Consider the following 27,004-nt stretch of genomic DNA (forward strand, 5'->3'; position numbering starts at 1 on the left):
CACACACAGCCCTGTGTCACAGTAGCCCATGTCCTTTCTGGCCTCTCTCCTGGAAACAGCAATCGTGATCACTGAGCTGAGAGCTGGGGGCAAGCACTCTAGACAGGACAGGCATAATGGAGGCCAGACGAAGGCCACCGGGAGGTGGGAGCATCTTCCTACCGTACTTGGACACTGCAGAGCATTTACGGGGACCCCTCCACTGCATAATATGCAGCTGCATATTCTATGCCCACCTCTCCTGCCTGTGGTTGGCATACGGCTGCTCTGGAAAAGCAGAGAGGGGCGATGAAGATCTCTTTCTGCTCCGAGGAATTAGGTCATTGAGGAGACTGGCCATCAGAAGCGAGGCAGCTGGGCCAGAAAGCAGAACTCTCACTTTATTCCCACACTAGAGCTGGTCCTGGATCCCTAGAGACAGATCTGCATCTCCTGGGAGAGCTGCTCCCATGCCGGCCTCTAGCAGACTGGACCGCCTTTCATGGATGGGGGTTTCCAGCGTCTACTTCCTCCACTTGTTCTGTTTCAAGTGGCTCGGTTTAATCTTTGTTTCCATTGAGAGGCCCTTGGCAGGGAGGATTTTTAACTAACTAACTGGGCACCATATGTCCCTTCTCTTGGGGTTCCCACAGAGAAGAGATTTGGACCACAGCTGTGCAGGTAAGCAAGCATCAGAGAGAAAGTGCTTCAAAACAGTTACGTGGTCCCTGTATGAAATGGTAGATAGCAGATAAGGTCTCGAAAAAGGATCCTTCCTCAACCAGCATCCAAAGCTTGGCTGGAGCTGGGGTCTCTCCCATCTGAGGGGTCCCACGGACTGGCTTATCGTCAGTCCTCCAAGGCTGAATGACATGGGACCTTCACTCAGGAGGCTTGGCCAAGCCTTCCTGGGGGTCCAGGCCATCTCAACCTACTGCACAGCTAGGTACAAAGCAAAACTAAGCTTTGCATGGGCAACCGATCATGAGGATGGCTGTAAGCAAGCGAGTTGTCAGGGGCTGTTCAGGCACATTAGGAGGTGCGGCACTTGTGCGTTAATCCAAAGCGGGAAACTCACAGAAAGCAAAGCCGTCATACCTGGGATGGCTGTGGGCTGGGCCGAGGTCCTGAACACAAAGTGAGCTGCTTTGGACTTTCCCTGCTGGTTCTCAGCCACCACATAGACCTCGTACTCGGCATTCCAGTCCAGGGACTTGAGCATGACGTGGTCACTGCCAGATGGGAGCCTGATCTCTGGTTTCCATTCGGAGGAGAGCTTCTGGGAGAAACCGGCAAGGAAGATACAAGACACCAGAAAGCTTTAGGTGAAATACCTGCTAAGACCAGCTAACAGGAGGAACATAAGGGAGTCAGAAATAAAAACCAAAGATAGGATATGGTCTTTACTCTTAACCAGCCTGAAAAACCCAAAGCTAAATGATCATGCAGGTCAGGAGGTCAACGTTGCCTGCCTGCAAATGCAAACAGCGGCAGACCGCCAGTGTGGCATGGGGCCGACCCTTCAATGTCCCGTGCACCACCCTGAGAGCGTGCAGGGACCCAAGCTACACTCCGGAATGCTGGCCCGTGGCCTAAGGATGACCTAGAAGAGTAATCCAACAACTGTGTTTCTTGGCCTGTTTCAGAATGTTGGTCACACTCAGGTGTGTGACTCACCTCCCTGACATGGGAACACTGCACAGGTTCCACTTTTATTAAAAATAAAAACTATCATTCATGGAGCACCCACTACGTGCCAGGCATTGGACTAAAGGCTGTCTGCACATTTTCTCACTGCATCCCTACAACAAGCCTGCCAGTGCTTCTGCCTGGCCCTTACTAACACTGATGACGGGGAAGGGAGGGAGAGGTCAGGTGACTTCCCCAAGCCACATGGGCAGTCGAGCTGTGGCCAAGAGCCTCTGGGCCCAAAGCCTTTCGTAGAAGGGAGCTCAACACACATCTACTGCACTGAACTGGATCGTCCTATTGCATGCAGTGTGACCTGCTCTCTGAGACTGGAGCTGGAGGTGTCACAGGTGTGAATTCTTCTGTCAGGTCCAAGGCTGAGGTGCCCAGAGTGCCTACAAGGTACACTCAGCTCAGCAGAGCACTGCCCAGGGCATAATTTCAGGCACAAAGCTGGAGTTATAGGTGCCCCTCTTTTCTCAAATGTTCTTTCCAGTTCTATCCTACACGTTTGCCAGTGAGTTTGTTCTGGGTGGGAGCCATCGACGCATGTCTACTGGATGATGGGCTGCTCCCCGGAAGAGCAGAACATGCTAGCAGTGTCACCTGGAAGGTGGTCTAGCCCATGGCTGAGGCTTCAGGAAGAGTTACATTATAGGAAAGCCAGCCGTCTTCCCAGAAAAATGCTTTGTACCAGCCAAAGGGATACCTTTAGGAATGGGATAGCACTCGTGTCATGGCCATGACCAGTGTGGGGAAATGCTGGAAGCGGGTGCTTATGTCCTCAGCGTCTAACTGGAAGCCAGGCTGTGGCTCTAAGTTGGCTCCCGAGCGTGTCAGCACGTGCCCCATTTTAATTTAAAATGAAGAAATTCAGCTGTTTTTGTCCTCTTTCTCTGAAAGGCTTCTTTCCTTGGCAAACATCATACAGAAGAGAGAGCCAGAATATAAAGCAAACATTACATAATACATATTAATAATGTATAATAATAGTAATGTTCAGCAAATGTTAGGATTTGACAGTTACGGTTGTCGAAGTCTAACATATCACAGTGCTTTGCCCCAGTTGTCTCTTTAAGGCAGGCCTGCCTGGCACAGCTGGGACGGCTCTTCTGGAACACTGACACCTGATGTGGCCTCATGAGGGAGATATTTCCAGCCCCAGCCTGCATCATAGCAGTGATTATCACAGTTACCACGTACAGAGTTTTCCAAGTGTCAGGCACATTTCAGGTTCTTTGCTTACGTTATAACTAATCTTTACAACAGCTTGATAAGCTCTCTCCATTTTATTGATGGAGAAATGGAGATTATGGAAGACTGGGTGACCTATTCAGGTCCCATGCCGCTAAATGGTAAAGCTGGAATTGGGTCCCATGTCTGTTGGGCCACATCAGCATAATAACACATAATAACATCCTACCCCCACACTGCCCACTTCCAGTGGGCTCCATGGGACCACCTGCCCAGTCCCTGAATCCTACTCCACAGCAAGGAAACCACAGGGACCTCTCAGATGGTCGTGCCTCTGGGCTGGGCCTTAGGAAAGTCAACTGAGGCTCCTCCTCCAACAACAGGCTCGCGCCTGACTTCACAGTTAAGGAGGAGAGGGCTGAGTGGACTGACAGGCTGCCCAGCGGCTGAGACGTGTGCCTGGGAGGGCTCTGTGCTGCGCGGACTCTCTGTAAACATAACCAGGTTAGGGCTCCCATGGTACTTCAAGTAGGGCTGATCAAAAGGCAGATAGGGAGTAGGTCAAACTTCCCGGGAAAAGCCTATTTTGGGGGCTATCTGAAGAAAGAAACTCCTCTCAAGTTCATTATTTTCTACGGGCAAGAAATCCTAGGAAGAGGCTATTTCCAATGCTCAGATGCTGCCTCTAAACCTCTCAGCAATTGGTTGTGGAAGGCAATGGCCAAGGGTCATCCTAAAACCAGAAAAAACCAAAAAGCCACAATGGGGTGATTTTCAGTTTGGGGGTCGGGGATGAAAGGTGGAGTGTCAGAAATCTTAGATGGGTGGTGGGCAAACCCAGAAGAAAAGGCTTATGGCCAGGCTCACTGGTAGCCGGACAGCAGGGTGACAACAGCTCAGGTGGGCTGCACGAGCACTGGGGGTGGGGTGAGGGAAGGAGCTGGTTTAGGACCTGAGGCAGCCCAGGCCGGGGGCTAAGGACCCCGTCTCTTCAGGCACACAGACCTGGATTCAAACCCTGGCTTCCCGGCTGTATGAGTCATGCGGTCACTGACTGCATAAGCCTCACTTACTTCCTCTGTAAAGTGGGGATAATCATTAAGACCAACTTCGTAGGGTTCTTGGGGAGAAGAAAATGCATGCGATCATGGGCCTGCACGCCTGGCCTATGATACACGCTTTATCCAAGTGTGATTATCAGATATCAGCATGTTATTTGCAAAAAGTACTGGGTGATGGCAAGATAACTTCGTAGAAAAATTTAGGAAGCAGAAAAATCAATCGTGGTATGGATTTGTCATCACCAAAATCATTTTAGAGGTTTTTAAAATGGTCCCAGTGTGTTTATCCATGCTATACGTAGCACAGAGGACCATATTCAATATCCTATGATAAACCATAATGGAAAAGAGTATTAGAAAAAGAATGTATATATACGTATAATGGAGTCACTTTGCTGTACAGAAGTAATTAACACAACGCTGTAAATCAACTGCATTTCAATTAAAAAATATAAAATAGGGGACTGAAAAAAAGAATGGTCTCAGCGTAGACATGACCTAAAGGCTGCAAGTCAATCTTGGAATGTAAAACCCTAACCTGGACCCAGGAGCCACCTGCCAGGCACAGAGGCCGCCCCCGCCCCCCTGGGCTTTGCATGCTGCTGTGCCAAGAAGGCAGGTGTCAGGGTTGCGGGGTGGTGTGATGCCCGGGAAGGAGGCCACTCACCGCTCGGTATTTGACCAGGTAGTGTCGGATCGGGGAGCCGCCGTCATCCTGCTTGATCAGGTTCACCTTAATAGAGTTTCCATCCTCTCCCATCTGCCCTTCGAGCTTAGGTGCACTGGGTTCCCCTGAAACAGCCACATAATTCGCATGACATTTTCATCCACAAAATGAAAATCCGATCCAACAGAATGGGAGGTAGTGATGGGCTGGGGCTGGCCTCTTGCTTTGTCAGCAATTCAAATGGTTAAAAAGCAATACATATAAAACTCTGAATTCCAGTTGGATGCCTCAGACTTAGCCCAAAGTGAGAATGCCTTTTGGGAATGTTCTGGGAAACCACCCTCCCTACTAGCATAGTTCTTTTACCATTTTAGAGAGAAGTGGGTTTTTTGTTGTTGTTTTGGTTTCTTTTCTGTCACGTGCCTGTATTTTCTTTTAGCTGTTCTTACAACTACAGATTTAACTTTTACGAACCTGGTACATAAATATGGGAAAATGTAAGCATTTAAGGAGAAAACTTACACCCATCAAATAATTTTTCAAAACAGCCCATTTTTTTCCCCCTGGATATATGATTCATCCCAGCAGTCTAATCCCTAACTGGGGTGGAATGATGCTGCATTCTTGTGACCATCTTTGTATGAATTAAATTTTATTACTTAGATTCATTAAAAAAAAATAACGAGTTTCCAGTTGTGATTAAGTAAAGCACGAGTTGCTGCAGGCAAGTTTCTTGTAAGTATCCGGCATTTGCGGCTCAACAGCCTGAGTGATAATCCTTGGTACCTTGTATTAACGGAACGATCATTAAAGTCTTTTTATTTGTGAGAAGAGAGAGAGGGAAATATGTCTTTAGCATTTCTCAGCAGAAAAAAGTCAACGTTTCTCTTTTCCTTGCAGTAGAACTCTGAATCCAAGGTCGAGAAGAAAGATGAGCTTGTATGTGACAAACTACCAGGGCTGGGATGGTTCTTCAGGAAGAGGGCGATTGACTTTAAGAGAAACTATTGCATTAGTATATGTTGAAAGCAATGAGATGAGAGAATGTCTGTTATAAAGAGTTAAAATGAAGATTTACAACACTTGGGAACCCTGTACTTCCTGTGGAAAGCATCTCTGTATCTATTTCATGACCTCAGACAGAAAATGTGGAGAGCCTATAAAAGAGTTACCTTCTGGGTGGGTGGTCCTCACTTGTTCTCTGGAAGACAGAATCACAGACATGGGATAGGAGAGCCAGGGGAGGCTTGTCACCAGGCTTTGGGCCTCATCACCCACAGTGTACCTTTGGTAATTTAATGAGAAGGCTGCTGGTAAGGTCAGTCCAGCCCACGGTCCTCACTCAGCTACTCTGAGAACCTACAGTGGCGGAGTGTCCTACTTTTCCCTTTGAGACAAGGAGGAACCAGAGACAAAGCTAACGAGAGCCCTGCTACTCGGCCTGGGTCGGCAGCACGCACGCCACCTGGAAGCTCAATTAACAGGATCGCGAGGCGATCTTGCTGCCCATGTACCAGTCATGGGGACACATAAAAGCAACAACAGGGAGGCTGTGTAATCTTAACATCTGAGGGATAAAGTATTTAGGAAAATTTGTGCTTATTATTTGTTTTCTTCAATCAGTAATTAAGGAAAAAGAAAAACAAAAAGATAAAAGGGCTTCAGGTGAAGACCTGTCCTGCTTTTATGCCACTATCTAGCCACCAGCACCAACTATTCAGTGGAAAGTACTTAGAGATTTGGTTTAGATAATGTCAAGGTGCGTACGCTTCTCAAATTCTTTGGACCCTTCTAAGTCTTAGATAATATTTCAATTATGTCTTATACCATTAGAGATATCCAGTGCCAAAAAGAAATTCAAAGTGGAGTATATTTTAGAGTAGGGAAGGAGGTCTGTGTAGATTCAACGAGGCTGAACAACGGAATAGGAGATGCAGTAGAACGTTACAAATTCTACTCTCTTGCTCAGTTAGAGTGACCACCTCGTCCTGGTTAGCCTGTGACTTTCCAGGCATTAGCACTGCAAGTCCTTTACCATGGACAAACCCTTAGTCCCAGGTGAAACAGGATGTTGGTGACCCTGGACTGAATGAAGACTTACATTAATCATTATAACTTTCTGTATTCAGAATTGCAACACTGACTCTGGGATTAATGGTCTCTTTGCCTTCAGAAGGAGGGAAGGAGGTGGCATCAGCGGTCCTTCCAACACGCCCACCAAGCAAGGACCTAGTCCTTTCCCTGAGGCCTCCTAGGAAGGGAAATAGAGATTATTCCCCTGGGGCTGCTCTGTCTGTACCTTCCTTACTATTTTCTCTCAGATTTGAGCCGTATGACTCTCCAGGGCTGAATCAATACCGCAAAACATTGAACCCTGCTTTGGGGGGAGTGTCTACTTAGAAGAGGGGCTTTCTCCAATGTTGTGAAGCTCCCTTTAGAACTGAATGCTAAGGATGCCACAGTGGAGCTCAGGGGGTCTAGTGCCTTGGCTAGGTCACTGCCTAAGTCTCCACATTTGCAAAATACCAGATGCTCCCGAGGGCACCTCCTCACTCTGATATCACCGTGACACTGTGACAGTCACTGTGCTAGGGTGAGCTATCGAGAACACCTTGGCTATTTTCATGACGCTGTAAAACACAGAACCCCAAATCTAGGATGTTCAGTCAATTTTAGGGAGATGCACCGCAAGATCAACAATATATCACTTAGGCACAGAGATGCCCATTTTTTCTACAATTTTAAAAAAAGTTATCTCCAAAAATTCCTGTCTTTGAAAAGAAGACCCCAAGAGTCTTCAAAGACATATGAAGAAAAATCTAGCCAAGGAATCCCTGCAAAAACCAAGAGCCCCGATGAAGGTGCTGTCCTATTTTTGGATTTGTTTCAGAAAAAATATAGCGGGAATCACAGAGCAACCACTAAAAATTATACCACAGTTAGAACATAGTTCTAACATTTATAAAAGTTAGAACACTATAATTTGCCACCATTTTAGCTGAGTGACTACCACGTAACTCTGATGTGTATTGCTTTCTCATAGAATTTAGAGTATTTTATACCATATCATTTAGAGTGCTTTAAAGATAATTTATTCATCAAATGCACATTCAGTACATACTAAGTACCGGGTAGTCCATTAGGCTTTCGAGTTTCAAAGGTGATTAAGACAAGTTTTTGTTTGCCAAATGAAAAAACTTATTCAATTATTATTCAATTCTTTGCATGGTGGGGCCCTTGTACAGAAATCTAACCCTTCCTATGACAGTATTTCTAAAGGATGGTCCTATTCAACTAATATCATAGAGATCTGGACCAACGTTATGGCCATGCAACTTGTTCTAAGGACATACAGGTGTGGAAAGAGCAATATTTGTTTAATCAAGTGTCTTACTCATCTTCAAATGTTTATTGGCAGCGAATGTTTTTTAAAGATTAGAAATGGGGTTAAAGAAACCATTTCCTAAGCTCTCTGCAAAAAGAATGTTCCAGCCACGCCTGAGGAGGGAGGGGGCTGACACCAAAGAAATGGGCCTGGCATTCAGGAGGCTTGCAGCTTTACTGAGCACATTAAGAGAGGAAATTATTTAGAGGGTCCCAGCGTACACTCTGTTCTGAGATGGCTGCTCTGATTGAAATCATTATGGGTAATTTCAGCAAAACCAATATTGTAATTATTTGTAAATGCTGGCTTGCAATTCAGCAGCAATCGGCAGGTGGCGCCAAGAAAACCCCTGGGGTTAATTATACCCTCTGCGTTTCGCTTCAGCCATGAGTCAAATTTATTTCCCTAAATATTTTATGTAAAGACTAAAACAGTGGTATTCGTAAAAATAAACCTTGTCAATAACAAATATGAAAGAGCAGGCAATTCTGGTATTTTCTAGAAGAATGTAAATCGTGTATGCAAGAAAAAAAAAAAGAATGTTCCAGAGAGACCGCATACAGTCAAAAATATTACTGGCAGGTCCTATAAATTCCCCTTAGAAACCGTAATTGAAATGTGTATTTCTGGCCATGTAGATTGCAGGTTCTTCTTTGTAATTATGGTGCTACTGGCCCTAAAATCAGAGTCAGCTTCATGTCTTTCTCCTCGTCAGCAGAAGCCCTGGGACCAGAAGACTACTGCTGGATATCTGAATTCCACAAAAAAAAGTCTAGCAAACCCAGGGCCTTTGAACAGCAACTATGAATTCTGGAAGGAAAACAATATTCTACTTCTCACTCAAAAAGCCCAAGGACCAAGAGTTGTATGTTCTGAATGAAATGCTGAGGGGCCAATAGGCTGAGACAGGCTGGACCTGGGTTCTGTCTTCACCCACTTTGTTTTCTCTCCCATCAGGACCCACACAGGGTTCGATGCATCTGAGAAGAACCCAATGATGGTTGTAGGGCCTGCATTAGAATCTTTTACTACCAAAAAGGATTGTCTGGCTTAAAAACACTGTTCGTTCTGTTTCTCCTAATGCCTGTTCCCCTTAATGATTATTTCTTATAAGCAATTTGAAACTGTTTTAAAAAGTCCAAAATGTATGATTAAGCTGTTCTGATATGACGCTTGTTTGATGTTTCCAATTCAAGAGCATTTAAAATTACATCAAGAAGTTCGAAGTTTGATTGGTCCTTATGGGATCAGCAAATTACCAAAGGGAATCAGGACTTAGTTTTAGACCACCAACTCTCCTTCCTCAGACCAACCTCTTAGCCCTAATGTCAAACAGACGAATGTGATCTATGCCACATACACTCCTGGACCCTCAACATCTCCCTGATGCCGCTTTGGCAGCCTACCTGGCTATTCTAGACTAAGGTGGTTTTCCAATACTCCCAAAGAGCAGCCCGCAGTGCTTGGACTGACATCCATTCGTCCTGAGCATCGCTCCCCCAAATCAGGCCCCTGGAGTAAAGCGTTCTTTTTCTCCTGAGCGCTTGTGTCTTAATTGTTAAGGATTTGCTGTGCTAGCATGACCTGACTCTTTGCCATCCTAGTCCCTGGCTCTGGGGAGTGCTGGGGTACAGAACGAGTGGGTATGGGCGTGGCCAGGTCCCCCACTTCTACAGAGAAAGGATGCTTGGCTCTCTGCGGCCAGGCTCATGGAGGCATCCAGTCCACAAATCTTCCCAGCACGAGTCCACAAATCTTCCCAGCACGAGGGAATTGTGAATGGGAGTGTGTGCTGGGTGGGGGGGTGGGGGGGCGGTGGGAGGGGTGGGGGGGAGGCCTGGCAGCACCGAGGACGAATTAAACAGCAACAAATGAACTCTGACAGACCGAACCACAAAAGTACCAATTCCCTTCTCGTGGGTGTCATGAAAACACCAACAGATTCATTGATCAATTATCTTTGTTTCATCATCCTAAAAAGAAAAGATGGCCACAAAGGTATGGCTCGTGGTATGGGGGCTGATCCAGGCTGAGGAAGTTAAGACAGAAATAACCGCCGTCACCAACAATGAACTTGGCTCCTGCCTCCGAGGTCACAAGGTGGGTGCGTGAACATCTCCAACACTATTTCATGGACGTGAGGTTCGTTATTAAGAAGTACGAGGCTCCTGGGAGGTTTTAGCCCTCACACTGGTAAACCCTAGGGAAACGGGCACTTTCTGAACCCCGCGGTCCCTGCCCACAGGATCCGGGCTGATATACATCACTGCCTTGGTCCCTTCATTGCTAGCTTTCTACCCTGGTAACCACCAGTGCTGGGAATCCTTAGGAATAAAGGCAATTAGAGCAGAACCCCTGGTGAAAAGTCTATGTCGACCTGCCAAAGACCGTGGCAATCCAGACACACAGCTGTAAAAAATAAAGGAGGGGCAGTGGAAGGGAGGGTTAGTGATGTTTTCGATCTAAGAAGGAAGAGTGGGTGTTAAAGAGTTTAGTTCATCAGAATCAGCATTTCCTAGTACAAGTCAGTGTCAGTAGCTAAAGAAAAAAAGATCATTATAAATGGGTGGGGAGGGATCCATGCTCAAACATGCAGCACACGAACAGGGGGGTGCATGGGGCGTCTCATCACATACATGCTGGTGGGAAGGGAGTCCCGTTTATGCAGAGTCCTCGGTAGCTGATGGAGGCATGGAGGAAGCGGGACCCACTGTTGTGTGATGTCATGATACCAGAAATAAACTTTGGCATCAGGGGCTCAAATTTACACTTCCAACAAACCCATGCCTGTGCCCTTGGGCCAGGTGTCTGAGCTTCCCTGCCATGGACCCCTCCCTGCAGAGCTCTGTGGGCTCAGAGGCCAAGTGGCCCTGGGCTGTTCTCAATGCCTGTGTTCATCTTCCTTCTTCTGGATGGATACAGAAGGTGCACGGACACCTGCCATACGTTAATCACATCGTAGGCAATTTTGCGGGGGGGCGGGGGGGCGGAGGGTAGTGGACACTGGATTTAATCTATTGTGGGCATACAACCAACCCACTGTTCACTTAAACCCTCTTCATTAGGCTTAGCTCACCTGAAACCCTTACTAATGCCCAGAGGAACCATCCCTAACTAATATTTTTCTCCTCTGTAAATCTTATTTGTTCCAGCCTCTCCACTCCCTTCAAGTTTATTATTAAAGGCCATTTCCTGCTGCTTGTTGCTTATCTGAGTAACCGTCCTCTGCCTGCCCCCTTGCAAATGGCAGGAGAGGGGTGGTTTGATGAGGGGGTGATCGCGCTTCGGAATTCCACAGGCTCCCGAGGTGGTATTTTAGTACTGGCCAAATTTTCTACTGATAGCCAAGACCACTGCTAAGGAGTGTTTCTAGGGCAACTGTGGGAAACACCTTCAGACACTTCTAGCCTTGCTCAAAATGTCTGCAAGAGATCTCTCCTCAGAGGTGAACGAGCTTCTACCTCGCGCTGCATTCTGAGTCACAGCATTGCACAGAAATGACCCAACTTGGTTTTACAGAAGAAACTAAGGGGTTTCAACCCAATATCCGCTTACACTTCAGCTTTCAGGGGAAAGGTTCAGCCTCTGAGCAGTCACCCCAACTCTGAAAAGAGCTTCTCTCCCTCGGGGAAATAATGAAACCACATTTTTTTGTGTGTGGGACTTGGAGTTTATACAATCATAGGTTCCCAATGTTCTTTCCTCTGCCCTAAGACTCACAGATTAAGATAATTTTTTAAGCTAGGTCCAAGTTTTTAGCACTATGGAGGTTTCCTGATTTGGGGACATCCCTCCTTTATTTCATACGATGTAAATGTTAAACATCTCCATTTTTGGAAACGAGGATGCCTCCCATCCAAGACCCTGTCCAGGAGTCTGGTTGTAAATGGGACTAAACTGGGGCACGGTGGCCATGCCCAGAGAGCTGAAGTCCTCAGAGGGTGTCAATGCGGAGGGCGAGGGGGGGCACACACAGGGCTCACACACGTGGGGTGCACGGGACACAGGACAGACCAGGGACAGAGCACATGCGAGACGAACGGCCGATGGTTTTGTTCGTGTGGATGTCGCCCAATCAGCTCTCAGAGAAGCGAGGTCGCTGGGGACCCCTCGCATGCACGGGCGCCCTGGGCGGGGGGGGGGGGGGGTTACTGGTGTTAGTTTCGCTTTTGTGATCAGCTTAGCCCGTGTGTCTCAGGTTGTGACGTGAAGTACAAATTTTCAGTTAGTCACACATGTGACTCCCAGGGTAGGTTTGAATGGATGTTTGATTTTACTGGGGGAAGTGGTGAGCAGAGGCTCCCTTTACTCTTCATGGTAAATAAGAAATGTTTTTAAAAGGTTGTGACAGTCACAATATCAACTAATTATTTTGTCACTCCTGTGCGCTTAATTAGGCGATAATTTTTTTTGCCTTTGCTGCAAGGGTCAATTGTGTGCTTCTGGATTACATGGCTCTCCAGTCATGGTAATTGTCAAGTGACTTTTGCTTTGATTTTTCTTCCCTCCTGCCCGGAGTGGGAGGTGGGTCACTTGAAAAGTGACACCTCGGCCATCACAGCCAAACTGCTCTAATTCCAAATTCTTCAATCTCTCATTTCAGAAAGCCTTCAATCTGCATGAATTTTATGAAACTCTCTCATTGGTTTTGAGCAAACACAACCTTTGGGATTGATACGTTTCTCTCTGTAGCAATGTTATGTTTTTATGGAAATGTGACATTTTAGAGCAGCTGTGGTTTGTAGAATTACGAAAGTTAAACAACAATGCTATAAAGCTCACTTGCAACATTGCTTTCTGGGAAATAATGTTTATGAGCTATCTGGTAAAAATTCAAAGGTGCAAATTCTGCCATGGCTAAAGTGATTTTACTGTAGCCAAATTTCTTGAAGCAAACCATTAAACCGAAGGCTGTCATGGCATCAAATTGTCATGTAAAGGCTACGAAGGATGATGAATTCTGGATTTGCATTGATTGAGAACAAGAGGAAATCTCTCAAATGGCTTTGCTTAGGAAATCCAAGACAGGAAGAAATGAGTGGGCCCTACGTGCCAGGCTGTGGTCCCAGACTTATTTCACTAATCAGAACAAAGAGTTTTACCTTCTGTTCACCAGCGTGGACGACATCATCAGCACCATGCAAGCCACATGACAAAGTCACATGATACGCACGCACATGATTGGTTGAAAGGAAAGTGGAGGAGATCACATGGAAAATACAAAAAAATTAAAAACTGATGTAAACAATGGGCAGGGAGAAAAATCAACAACAAAATCACAGACTAAATAAAAGGAGAAATTAAATTAAATTAGCAGCATATATAGGAAACATTGGAAGGGCAGTAAAACTGCCCGGAGATAGAAGACTAACAAATCATAAAGAGCATTTGGTTAACAACACCAGTAAGCATTAGCTACAGCTGCAACACTGCATATTAATACCACATCAAGGAGGAGCATGGAAACTTGTTTTGAAATGGGGAGGTGTCTCTGTCAGGACCCAGATGCCAAAGTCAATCCAGGAGACTGTTGAAGGAGAAACACAAGGCAAGTTATTCTTCACAGATTCCAGAAATGTCTCGGCATCCTTGGAAAACAAGGGCAATGAAACAGAGCATGGTCATGAAGGAAGAGTCCCATGATTTTTAAGGCGCAGACCGTGTGCCCTGGAAGAACAAAATATTGCATTACATTAAGAAGTCATTTCATGTTTCCTTTGGCGCAATGAGGAGGCAGGTGTGGGATGAGCGAGGGTTGGAGGATGCAGGTAGAGAAGGTGGCCAGGGATCTCATCTCACTGCCGTATTCGTCTACCCATGTTATCCTAGGGGCCATCATGAGATAACACCAATCAAGACACATATAAAAGAAGAGGCCAGTATTTTGTTCTCTACGTCTGTGAGTCTGCTTCTGTTTTGTTAGATTCACTAGTTTGTTGTATTTTTTAGACTCCGCATATAAGTGACATCATACAGTATTTATCTTTCTCTGTCTGACTTATTTCACTTAGCACAATGGGTGCCAGTGGGGAAGAGGTACAAACTATTTGGTTTAAAATAAGCTACAAGGATAGATTATACAACACAGGGAATATAGCCAATATTTTATAATAACTATAAATGAAGTATAACCTTTAAAAGTTGTGAATCACTATATTGTGTACCTGTAACTTATATATTATACGGCAACTATACTTCAATGAAAAAAACAGTTAAGTAAAGAACCATGAAGTAGTATAATAAAGATTCTAACAAAATAATAATAATAAAAAGAGGCCAGTGCAGAAAGGGAATAGGTTTCCTTCCGGAGGTTGAGACCATAACTCTGTCAACACTAAGCAGCAGAAACTGAACCCCTGGCTCAATGAGCTAAGAATCTGACATTAAACACATGTTCGGGCATTTTAGACTCGTGGTGAATGGATAAGACACGAGTTTGATTTTTACAATGAAAAAAACAGCTTTCTTGTTTGGATTTGCCTATGCTCCTTTTTGTCCTATGTTATATTTACATCTGATGTGTTGCTGAGTGATTCTGCTTCAACAAAAGGCCTTTTGGGATTCCCACCTTAACTTTCACAGGCCAAGGGGCATTTTGGCTATTACCAGTTGGCGTTAAGAGAGAAGGAGGACAAAAAAGGAAGGTGAAGATACCTTTCTGCCCAAAGCACACCAATGTTTAAAAATGATTCGAGAGAAATGCTTCAACCACGTGACACAGTCCCTTGCCACCGTGAGCTGATAAGCGTGTTTGTTTCTCACTGTCCGACACTGCACAGCGTCTGGCACATGCCAACCAAGGGTGCCTGCAGGGGTTATAGACAACTGAGCAGTTTCTCCTTTGATTTTACTTAGGCTACCTTCATTCATTCATAATTGTAAATGAATCAATACACACACACAGAAGCAAAAATAAAAGACATTATTTACATTCAACCCTACTGACTGACTGATGATTGATGGATTTTTGGATGCTTCCAGCCACTCTGCTGTTAGTTTCACTGCAATTCACACGTGCTCCATTCTGCCTTACAGTTGAGAAATACGTTCATGCTAAATACAGGCTGCTGCCCAATCGTGACTGTCTTTCCTTTATCCCGGTATCCACTGGGACCTACAATTTCGGTCTGTAGTCAAGTGGTTCAAAACAAAGAAGACTCAAACTTTCTTCTCTTTGGATGTCACTGCTAATCATTTTACCTGTGGGAAGAAATGCCTGATGTTTAAAAGTTAAACCTATGTCAGGGGAGAGACACCTAATTCCTCCTTAAGGAAAAATCTGGATCCAAGATTGTTTTCCTTCCAGAGAAGACCAACCTACAGTGAGACACCTTAAATATGACCCAAGTTGTGCAAATGCATTGTGTAGCCTTTTCCCGCTATGCTCTGCACGGCACACACTGCAGTCAAGCTGCAAAGGACTAGAGCATCGCTGTTAGCAGATGAAAGGGTGCTGTTAATTTCATTCCTTTTCCAAATGCAGAGAAACCCATCACCTGAATTAAACCCATGTGAGCACAGCTCATTGTCGCCTGCTCTGCTCTGCTCACAAAATGTAACCTCAAAAGCAACAGGAATTAAAATTCACTGCAGCACGCACACGGAGAGAACACCAAGAAAGCAGACTGTCAGCTATGTTCTGCAGTAGAAAAGAGAACCACTCCGTGCAAAACGCAGAAACTCTTTTCTTCTCTGTTCAATTCTGTATCAGAAACCCTGGCCCAGGGAGTGGAGTGGGAGCTGTACTTTGCATTCTTGCTTTCTGCCTTCTGCTCTGACTACCCTTGATGGGATGCACGTCATTCTTCCTGTGCACTCAGAAGTATTATAAAATCTAAACCTCGCACACAGCTGTGGACACACACACGCAGGTTCCAGTTGACTTGTCAGGGAGTTTAAGGCCTAACGCACAAGCCTACATCATTAGAGCATTATAAAGACTAGCTTGGAACATGTTACGGATTGTGATGAAGTGTAACGTTTTCCGTGATGGGAAAGATGGTACAGTTTGGCCATCAGGAGTTGAATTCCAGAACTTTCATCTAGACTTTCAGCACACAAACTTGACAGAGCCTGGTTATGCTTTTTGAGGCCATAATTTTTCTAGCATGAGGGAGGCTAGAAGCCCCTCTCCTTCCCCGCGTGCTCGGGGCACACACTGCCACACTCTGCAGGAGGCAAAGGAGGGCGTGCTGTCAGGGAGCAGAGGCTCCCTCCTTCCTCACCCTCTCCCTTTCCCCAGGCAGCCAGCTTCTATTCCTTCCCTCCTTGTTCTCAGTCTTTTAGCTATTCTATTTTAGCCTCTCTCTCTCTCTCTCTCTCTCTCTCTGTGTGTGTGTGTGTGTGTGTGTGTGTGTGTATGTGTGTGTGTCAGAGGGGGAGAGACAATGAAAGCTGGGACGAGATGCTCTCCTTTTGTCTCCTCAGCATTTCTCTAATCATTTTCTGGTTTTTTAACTTGGGGGTAAATTTGGAAAAGTCTCCTTGTGCACAGAGTTTTCTTCAAGAATCACCCCAGTTCTCTCGGTGACACTGGGTCTGCTCTCTTGGCCAGGCAGACAGCATGCTTAGGGACCCACACCAGGCAAGGCGCCTCCGTGCATGCACAACTGTTGCTTTCAGCACTCGGGGGGGAACCAGGGACAGCACTGTGGCCCAGGAGTCGACTCTGCCACAAGCGGCAGTCTGGCCCTGGGCAGCTAAGCTCTGTACTCACTAGATGGTTTGGTGGTGGTAAGGGCAGGAAGAGGCCAGGTTGCTATGGAAACATGAAGGATGGAAAGGGCACAGAAAGGTGAAAGAGGGAATGGAGATAAATTAAATTTATAAATACGTATCTATGTGTGTGTATATATATTAAGGCATTATTATGAAGAAAAGAGAGATGGTGAAGCAGGTATTCTCTCATTTCCTTCTTCCCTGATTTATCAATATGAATGTAGGTATTTTAAAGAGATTATCAGTGATTTTGCTGACAAATTATTCTCACGCAGCTTACTATGAATTTATTCTTACTATGAATTCCAGCTACTACATGCTGGGCACTGTGTTTTGTGTTTTTCATACTTAATCTTTAATTATCATAAATACCTATAGAGTAGGTAGGATCTATCCTTCCTTTGGGAGATAAAAGTGTGAGGTTCGGAGAGGTGGGGGGACTCACTCAAGGTCACGGAGTTACATACAGAAGTAGTGGCGCTGGTATTTGACCCTGGTCCCCAAAGCTGAATTCCTGCTGCTACGTCCACTGCCTGGAAAGCAGTGCGTGGGGTAGGCGGGCTTGTTTCCAAGTCAAGTAGATGCCGCAAAGGGCTCTGAGCCTGGGGCCTGAATCACTCCCGAGGCTCCACCCAAGGTGCAGGGCTTCTGCGGCACCGAGCGGTGAGGGTCAGCCAGGCAGCCCCACCGGCTGCACTGCCTGCTGCTGTGCGCACATGCTGGCGTGACACCCGGGTCTCGCTCAGCAGCTGTCTCACTCTGCTCTTTCCCTTTGGAGTGCTGGGTTCATAACTCCGGACAGTGGGAGGCCCGGAGCTCTCCCTACGCCTGGGGACTCAGGGGAACAAAAGGGCATGGCAGCCAAATAAAATAAGGTGGTAAACGAGTGAGGCTCAGGCAGGGTGACAAAGCCTGAGACCGGCCAGGCGACACCACGGCCGGCTTACTGGCACTGCTCCTAGGTGGGCAAACAGCCTGATAAACGCCAGGTTTGTTGTTATTTGCGGGGGGTGGGGATACGATTACTTCCCGTGTTTTACAGAGGAGAAAAAACAAGGCTCCCTGGTAAAGGGTTCAATAATGTGCCTAAGGGCCTACAGTCGGGCACATCCGCAAGCAGACACTGCTTCTTTTCCCACAAGCATTTACGAGAAATATATGCATTTATGGGGAAAGCAAAAGCTACAGACCTCGCTATCTAATTTCAGGGTCTGAATCCAACTACGCCGATTAACATGAAGGGCGAAAACACAGTGACCCAAACATTTCCGATGGCCCTGCAGAACACACATTTTTCTTGGGAAATTCCTTTGGCTTCTCCAAATAATCAGCCTGCTATGAATCCCGAGGACAGGGCTGGGGCTGCCACAGCCTCAGGGAGCCTGTCTGCGGGGTTTTCTGTCCAGAGCCACGCTTCCCACTCGCCTCCTCTTGTGGGGAGAGCTGTCCACCGTGCATCTGAGCGGACCTGTGCCTACTTCTCATCTGCTTCTCTAAAACCCCGTGCTGCTCTCCACCCACAGAGTGGAATTAGCACCTGGTAAGGGAGGTAACGTGAGGCAGGCCCACTGTGGCTGGCAGAGAGCAAGCAACCTGCAGAGATGGATGAAGAAAATGATACTCACTATCCGGACGAGACAATGGAACAGGGGTGGAAGAGCTAGCAGGAGCCGCTGAGGAAAGAAAAATGAAGGTGAAAAAAAAGGGGAAAAAAGGATCATCGCGGCACACAGATACTGAAGGGAAGAATGGAAGAGGCAACCCGGGCATGTCAGTAAGAGAAGCTGAAGCGAGTTAGAAGTGGGAAGGAGAACCCCATGCGTGAGAACAGGTGGCCGGCGGCCCAGCAGAGAGCAGGGCCTCTCTGACTTCAAACCCTGAGCCTGTGCGCCTGCCAGGCCCTGCCGTTCAGATAAGGGACTGGGCCAGGAACAGCTGCAGAGGCCTCCAACCCTGCCTGAAAACAAAGAGCCGGTTCCGCAGGACCAGCTGTCTCCATCGGATCAGGTGTCAGGAGGGAAGGGAACTTGGACCCCAGCTTACGGTGAATCAGCAGAAAAGGGGAAAAGCACTTTGGTTTTGCCATTACCTACCTCTTCATGTGTATACACAGGCATATACCTACGTGGGTGGCGCGTATTTATAGCGCAACCTGTGTGCCTCACTCTCTGATTTCAGGGTCCCAAAGAAACAGAAACAACTATCCTCCTTAATGTTTGTGACTGGGCGGGGTAGGGATGGTTCGGCATCTGGGTGGTATGACGGCCACTGCTGCCCTCCAAACCCTATGAAATGTGATGCTCTGGCTGCTGCCGTGTGCACAGGGGGCAAAGCGAATTAACATCGAGTGTCATTCTTGCCCTCGAGAGAAAGGGAATGTTCGAGGGGCCGGGACTAACGAAGTTAATGCTAACCAACTTTCTGCACGGAGAACCTTTAAAATGGTGCATCTGAGACGTTTTGGACACCGAAGGGATCTTTAGTTTTTCATTGGCAAACATTCAGAAGTTGCTCCATCAGCAATCGCAACACATAGTCCCCTTTGAGAGCTGTACAAACATTTGGAAAAACATCACTGCATCTCCAACATTGCGTTGACACTCATGGTTCTGTCTTTCTCGTACCTTCCAGATGAGGGTACCTCATTAAACCATCGAGTACAATGTCACTGGAATCAGAGCAAGACAGGCTACTAACTCATCATGACTTGATGGCCTGGTTAATTCTGGTAAAAGTGTGTCTCTCCTTTTTTTCCTTTTTATTTATGTATTTATTGGCTTGAATCGTTCGCGTGATTGTCCATATCATTCTGGCAAAGGGATAGGGTTTTATATGCTTTAACCACAATATATTACAATGCTTTAACTTCTACTTGCCATGTGCCATCTAGGGGGCAAACTGTGAAAGCAAAAGAGTCTCAAGATGCCTCTGTTAAAAAGTAGAGACTCACTTATAACCTTTATACCCGGAAAGAAATTGTCTGTGTCGCTTCATGGTACAGAAGCAAATGAAGAGGTAACATTCAGGCAATGAGATTCTGAAGGTGTGTGGTTCATTCGTGGAGGAAAGAGTCATAATAAATTGTCACATCATTCTTTAGGGCTTTAGCAGCTCTGAGAGGGAAGCAGCCCCTCTCAGGGCAAACAGAGGTTGTGAACTTTCCACCTAAGAGTTTCTTGACAGCACGCAGACACCTGGCCTAAAAATACATGAAACAGGGACTTTTTCCCAGGTTGGAATTCCATTTGTCCCATTAGAGCCACAGCTTCCTTTGCCTTCACAGAAACAAAGGGACCTCCCAACAGGTAAGCCCGGCTTTCAAATGGGGCCGCTCCGAAGCAGGTGTCCTTGAGATATTGGCTAGTTTCACCTGCTCATCCCTGTTTTGACATATTCATGCCCCCAAATGTGGAGTAGTCTATTAAGGAACCATGAGAGCAACACTAATATTGAGACATTTCAACAAACTTCAAGTGCTGAGGAATGGCTCTCCCCTATGCCTCCCAACCCGGAGGGGCCAGCAGCATTGACTCTGTCCCGGGTGCCAGCCCCTGCTGACCCTATACTGTCTCCTCCTTGGAGGTGGGGTGTACCCAGAGCCTACCTCCAGTGCTACAGAAGCAGGCTGTGCACCTGCACCCCGACATCACAGCAGGGGAATGCACTGTCCGTGGCCAAGATAAGCCAGCTTCAGAACCAACACCCCTGGTTCCTGGGCTCGGTGTAAGCCCACAGCTAAACTGATGGCCGATCTTGTTCAAGTTCAGACAGCCTTTGTGTCTTTCAAGGAATGGGAGTGAGAACTCAGAGAAGGTCCTTCCTAAAACTTATCCTCATTTTCTAGCAGCAATAACTGGGGTTTGTTCTGGCAGTGGCAAACGTTGGCATCTTCCTTCCAAGTGTAACCTTTTCTCAGGATGGCTCTAGGCATGACAGGATACCCCTTGGGCAAACATCCTCACTTCAGCAACTCTAGGAAGGCTATGAGGGTGCAAGGAAAGTCCATAAGAACCAACTCTAGTGAGAGCATAATATTCCCTTACTCGGCTCAAGCCATTGCAAAAGGCACATTCAACTCTAAAACTGTGCCACATTCTCTTTATCTAAAAGAAGTTTGCTTTTTAATTCTTTAAGCCATACCTTTATTAGGTGATTGAGAAAACTGACCTTTCATGACACTAGCAATGCCTGCTGCTGTATCACTCACGATTGACTTGGAATAGAGAACTGACCCCACCATTTTCCAAAGGACTTCTTGGAATCTTGGTTAATTATCCATCTTCATACTGGCAGACAACAAACAATAAAATCTAGAGGTCTCCTTTTCTAAAAAAAATTAAATGTTGGCTTTTAAAACAAAAAAAAAATTCTCACCCTAACAAAGGCTGGGCTGGCAGTGAATGAAAACCGCTTATGACCTTTGAATTTCAAGACCCAGTTCCTCCGATTCAGTACTCAAAACCCCGTTACTGGTTAGACACTCAGAAGGAGGCCTGACCCTAGCCTTCCTCTCTGTCATATAACTAAGCCGGCCTTCGTTCACTGCTAAATCTAGAGGAGAGGACACCCGAAGACCAGGTAAAGATCCAGGAGGAAGGTGCCCTCGTGCCTTCTGAATGCAATCAGGGCAGAGCTGAGTTGCCAGCCCTAGCCGTCAGCTCCGCCCAACACACGATTCCGAATCCTTCCAGAACCGGTCCATTCAGGAACCAACTCTGCTGAGAGAGTAGATTTAGCACTTGCTCGAAATCTCAGAACGCCTACACTGAGCTACTTAGTTTCTGCTGTTGCTGCAGTATTTCTGAATAAATTTCCAAAAGATAAGCTTCCCTGAGTGCCTTTCAGGAGCCAGGAGCTTTTTATGAAAAGAGTGTGCAGCTTAAGACTTCCCTCCACCATTCTGAGCTCAGCCTGGGAGAAGCTGAGCCTCAGTGGACGCAAAGTTTGGGGGGCATCTATGCAGGCCACAGTTCTGTTCCCGGAGCAGCAGGTGTGCTTCCTGTTACTCCTGCTCCCAGATCCACTATTTATAGCTTACACGATTAGGGTGTCCTTCCTGGGGAGAATCACCCTCTTTCTGCATTCTTGGCAGTAGAGCTACTAAGTAGCTGGTCAGTGTTCCCAAACATGGAAATCCACGTTGCAAGTAACCTACTGCTAGAGAACAGAGTTGACCAGAACTGGGGGTTTAACTCCCCTGCAGGATGCATGTACCCGTGATTTGAACCCAAGTTCATGCTGCACTTTACAACCACAGCTGCTGCTGCACGAGGTTCCCCTACCCATTCTCCCTAGAACCTTCCAGCTACCATCCTGCCAGACAGAAAAGGGAGAGGCAGTGAGCTCAGTTCTTTCACCTCCTAAAAGCAAATGTGAACATCCTTCCGAGTTCTTGTGCCCATGAAGGGATTTTGAACAGAGGCCTGGCGAGGCTGTGGTCACTTTTCTGCAACCCGGCTAAAGGTGAGACGGGGCTATAGCCTGTTATTCAGAGACCCTCTGCACACCTCCGCCACGCTTCGCTCAGCAAAATGTTGCCACAGGGTAATTGTCACACACAGAAATTAATAAATAAACACAATTTCAAAAGACACAAAAATTGCATGCTCTAAAACAGGACGAGTGTTAGCCTCTTGGAGTAACCTACGGACATTAACAAGAGCACAACTAGACTAAGGTCAGTGTGGTTAGGGCCCGGACGATATCATCTACTTCAGCCTCTAGGGGACAAAAGGGACCAGAACTAAATTAAAAACTAGAACTAGCAGATGTTAACGCTATAGAAACAGGTAATGAGGTATGAAGAGGCACTTACGTGGAAGAGGGCTATCTGCATATCCCATGGATGGAACACAGACGAAAAGAAAAGACAAGAGACAGACCCAAGAAAAAAAAATAAGATGTAAAAGAAATGAATAGGATCCGCAGAACACACGGAGCTGGAAACTCAAATTATCAAATTACTTCAAATCCAGAAAGAAGCAATTCCTGTACGAGGAAGATGAGACAGGTTTTCTACTTCTGGGAAGAGGTAAGGGGATCACTTCCCAGGCCCCCGGCTTCAGAGAGAAGAAAGCAAAGGATTCCCCCACGTGCTTTTTAATCCCAGGAGTCAGAGAGGGCCCAGGGAGCTCTGTGACCACTGGGGGAGTCTGTGCTACAGCACCTTCTTCACCCGATGGACTCACCATTCTCCCAGGGCAGGAACTCCAGTCTGTGGAGGGATAGGACTAGACCAGGGCTCACCCAGAGCCTGGCTATGTGCGGGAAGGGAGGGAAAAGTACGGCATGCCTGGTTTAAGGAAACAGGGAGTGATGGAGACAGAGCTGCAACCCTGAATGGGATCAGGAAGAAGCGACTCCTGAAAGAGGCCTTGACCAGGGAGACCCCGACTGTGCTCTGGGTGTGGGGAGGGAGGAGAGGCAGGAACGTCAGAGGCCATGTTTTTCCCATTGGCCTTGTTGGGGTTTTGCTGCTGCTCATACACTCTACAGCAGGCTCCGTTTTCCTGTAACTGAGTATCTCTGCTGCATCAAAAATCCCACAACTAATTATGTCAACTGTCACTGACCTTACTGTCTTCCTTCAGGTCACCGGGTGCTTAGGGCCCTGGTGACAAAAAGCAAATCTACCCAAATCCCTCCCTATCACGCAGCTGTGATCCTTCCTATTGTCTTTAAGAACACGTGTTAGTGGTTTTCCTCCCTGGCTGTTATTCTACCAAGCTGGACCAGCTGCTATGATGGTGTCACCAAGCCCTTCAAGAAAGTGAGGACAGGGGCTTCCCTGGTGGCGCAGTGGTTGAGAGTCCGCCTGCCGATGCAGGGGACGCGGGTTCATGCCCCGGTCCGGGAGGATCCCACATGCCGCGGAGCGGCTGGGCCCGTGAGCCATGGCCTCTGAACCTGCACGTCCGGAGCCTGTGCTCCGCAACGGGAGAGGCCACAGCAGCGAGATGCCCGCGTACCGCAAAAAAAAAAAAAAAAAAAAAAAGAAAGTGAGGACAAAGGGACTGGGTATCAGCCATCACCGAGGGCGAGAGAACTGGGAGATGGGACCACCGTGAGCAGAGGGGTCTGAAAGACAAAAAGCTGTCATCTGAACAGTGGATGGGCCCGCTCACGGCCCCCCCTGCCCCCCAGGGGAAGAGGCTGGGCAGCTGGCTTTACTTACGGACTGGCTGCGTCTTGAACTCGGAGGCTGCGCTGATCTCGCCCAGACCCTTGCCATTGAGGGCCGCCAGCCGGACCGCATACATTGTCTCGGGCTTTAGGCCCACGATGGTGACGATGCCCTCCACGCTGGCTGTCATGAAAATATGGAAAGGGTCACAAAGGAGGAAAAGGCTGTTGGCGAAGTGGTGTAGCTGCTATGGAAAACAGCAGGGCAGGTCTCCCCAAAATGAAACATAGCATTATCATTTGATCCAGCAATTCCACTTGTGGATATATGTGCAAAAGAACTGAAAGCGGGGACTGGAATAGGTATTTGTACACTCACGTTCACAGCAGCATTGTTCACAACAGCCAAAATGTGGAAACAACCCAAGTGTCTGCTGACAGATGAATGGATAAACAGAATGTGGTCGATACATACCATGGAATATTATCTAGCTTTAAAAAGGAATGACGTTCTGACACACACTACATGGATGAAGCTTGAGGACATTATGCTAAGTGAAATAAGCCAGACATAAAAGGACACATGTTGTATTATTCCACTTATATGAAGTACCTAGAAGGGTCAACTATACAGAGACTATTACTAGTCAACTATATAGAAAGTAGAATGGTGGTTGCCAGGGGCTGGGGGAAGGAGGGAATGGGGAGTCATTGTTTAATGGGTATTGAGCTTAGGATGATGAAAAGTTCTGGAGATGGACAGTAGTGATGGTTGCACAACAATGTAAATGTATTTAATGCCACCGAACTGTACACTTAAAAATGGTTAAAATAATACATTTTATGTTAAATATATTTTACCACAATAAAAAAGTTAACTAGAAAAAAAAGTGCCACAGATTTGGTACGAGGTTTCGAGGGGGAGTCAGGGAGGTCAAGGATCATTTTCTTCTAGCTCTAATCCTGATTACCCAGAAAGTCCTCCAAGCCCTCCCAAAAGCTGAAGGAGTGATAGGAGCTTCCTGCAGGATGAATGCTCAGTAAAACTGGTTAGAAGATGTCTCTGAAGTGCTATGACACCGTGTCCTAGCCCATTCCCAATTCTACCCTTATTTCCAGGATTAAAAATGTCTACAGAAACAAAACCTACTTCACTGAGTTATTCCAATTAAACCCCAAAGGGAGAGTCAGACATAAATATATTCAGTCCTCAGGGAAACATGATCCGAGCTCAGAGACTTCAAATTGCAGTCACCCAAGGGTTATTTTTCAAATCTGTGGTTTGGAAATATATCATAGGATTGACGTAAGAGCAGACCTGTCTTGTTGGCTCTGATCATTTGGTTAATTACAGAGCAGTCCCTGAATAGACCCAAGCAGGACTGGATGGGTGACAGCAGAGAACCTGAAGCACATGGAACTCAAATATGCAGAGCAGGGGTGGACTGGACTCCTCTGGCTGTGCTCAGCACCTGAGCAGGGCTTCCGCTTGGCATGTGGCTACGCTGGCCTCATCTGTCCCGGCAGGGTCACGAGAACCAGGTTCTGAAGTACGAGGGGGCAGAAGGCCAATAACCCCACATAAGATGTGACCACACCCTAAGCCTGGGGGGCCGGTGATGGCGCTGCAGCATAGGAGCATCAACAGGACGGCAGGTGTTGGCATCTGGCCTCTCTCAGTATTGGGGAGCGGTGTGCACCCCACCCAAATGGGCAGTCAGGGTGCCAGCATCTGGTGAACGCAAGGGGTGAGCGTGAGCCCCGAGCCATCATTCTAAAGTAAACCGGCACTCTCCAACTTACCTTCCTTGGCATCATACCACTTGGAGTGCCACACCTCCTCGTCTATTGCTCTCCACTCAGCCTTGTATCTGAGGATGGGCACCCCGCCCGTGGCCTCTGGCTCATCAAACTGCACCTGTGCTGTGCTGGAATATGGCTCCACCTGGTCGATGGACGGTGATGATGGGGTGTCTGTGGAAAGGACACATGTGGAGACTCAGGTGAGCCTGATTTGGCCCAGGACGTAACTCCCAATCACGAAACACATCTCTCTCATTTCTTTCAACTCTTGGGAATCTTGTCGTCTATATCTTGTCTCCCCCTGGTCCACCTCACCATGCAATTCTTTCCCAACGTGTCCCATGTCCAGATCCTCAAAGGCCCCAGAGCTCCCAGCCTCCTGACTCTCACCCCCTCTTCTTCCCATGCTCCTGTCATCACAGAAGGCCACGAAAAGGGGCGGCAAGGGTGAGGGTGTGCAGCCATAAGGGGTGCTCACCTGCTTGGACAAGGATGAATTCCAAAGACTCCTGTCCGATGCGGTTCACCGCGGTACAGTTATAGTTTCCAAAATCATTTTCAGAGTCCGGGGTCACCTTTAGAAAGAAGGAGCTCTTGAGTTACGAGTGTCCCACGGAAGGGCCCCCACCTCAGATCCTTATTTATTGAACTAAAATTAGTAGAGAATAGAATCAGTAAAGCTGCAGCAGAGCCTGAACCCAGACAGAACAGAAAAGGGGATCATGGGAGAGGCACACTCTGCCTCCCAGGCCCCAGTCTAGCTCTGGGGAGAAAACGAGGGCCGAGGCTCACTTTCTTCCTCAGCCAGTGGCTCCCCTGCTCAGGACGTGCCAGAGAAGCAAGCGAGAAGATTTTAGCTGTGTCCAGCAGCCTGCCCATCCTCAAACGGCGCCTCCTCCACCCTGCCCGCCGCCCCCACGTCTCACCTCCAGGTAGCTGGCGGACGGGGTGTTGTAGATCTTGATGTTGCTGTAGTTGGAGCTTGGCAGCAGCTGGCCGTCTCGGAACCACGAGATTGTGGCACCGGGGTAGGCAAACACCTCGCAGGTGATGTTCACCTGGTTGCCCTCCCAAGTGTACACAGCCACAGGGCCCTGAAGCTTGGGGGCATCTGCAAAGAAGGACGACAGCTCTCAGGAAGACTGCCACGATCGTGACCCCTCCCCCCACTCTGTCTCTTGGCACCGGGAAGCTGGTCACGCCTTGAGGCCGAGCTGGTGCCGGGGGACAGCAGAGATCGGGGTCCCCTCCCATGAGCTGCACAGGGAGACACGCAGACTGGTAAGAAGCCGGGGGATGGAGTGAAGGGGTGCCTTGGGGACACAGCTCTGAAATGGCCAGGGGCCAACCACCATGGGCCGGGTCCTGGCAGCTGCACGGCCCTCC

General features: G+C 47.4%; 1 protein-coding gene across 26 annotated transcripts in view; it reads right to left on the bottom strand.

Moving 5' to 3' along the window:
* NCAM1 (neural cell adhesion molecule 1) overlaps nt 1–27,004 on the bottom strand; it is a gene marked incomplete at both ends in the record, with an annotated part of 318,529 nt that overhangs the window by 13,674 nt on the left and 277,851 nt on the right. For 11 of the 26 annotated variants that reach the window (XM_082845079.1, XM_082845096.1, XM_082845101.1 and 8 more), the window contains 6 exons: nt 1,078–1,255; nt 4,591–4,715; nt 23,868–23,999; nt 25,619–25,789; nt 26,097–26,193; nt 26,545–26,729. In XM_082845079.1, coding sequence (XP_082701205.1) covers nt 1,078–1,255; nt 4,591–4,715; nt 23,868–23,999; nt 25,619–25,789; nt 26,097–26,193; nt 26,545–26,729 — 888 coding nt within the window. Of the gene's footprint in view, nt 1–1,077; nt 1,259–4,590; nt 4,716–16,691; nt 16,734–18,318; nt 18,367–22,508; nt 22,524–23,867; nt 24,000–25,618; nt 25,790–26,096; nt 26,194–26,544; nt 26,730–27,004 lie in introns of all 26 variants that reach the window. The other 15 variants (XM_082845100.1, XM_082845099.1, XM_082845084.1 and 12 more) reach the window with 4 other exon arrangements.

The sequence above is a fragment of the Leucopleurus acutus genome, assembly GCF_964270905.1.
Source record: "Leucopleurus acutus genome assembly, chromosome: 8".
Lineage (NCBI taxonomy): Eukaryota > Metazoa > Chordata > Mammalia > Artiodactyla > Delphinidae > Leucopleurus > Leucopleurus acutus.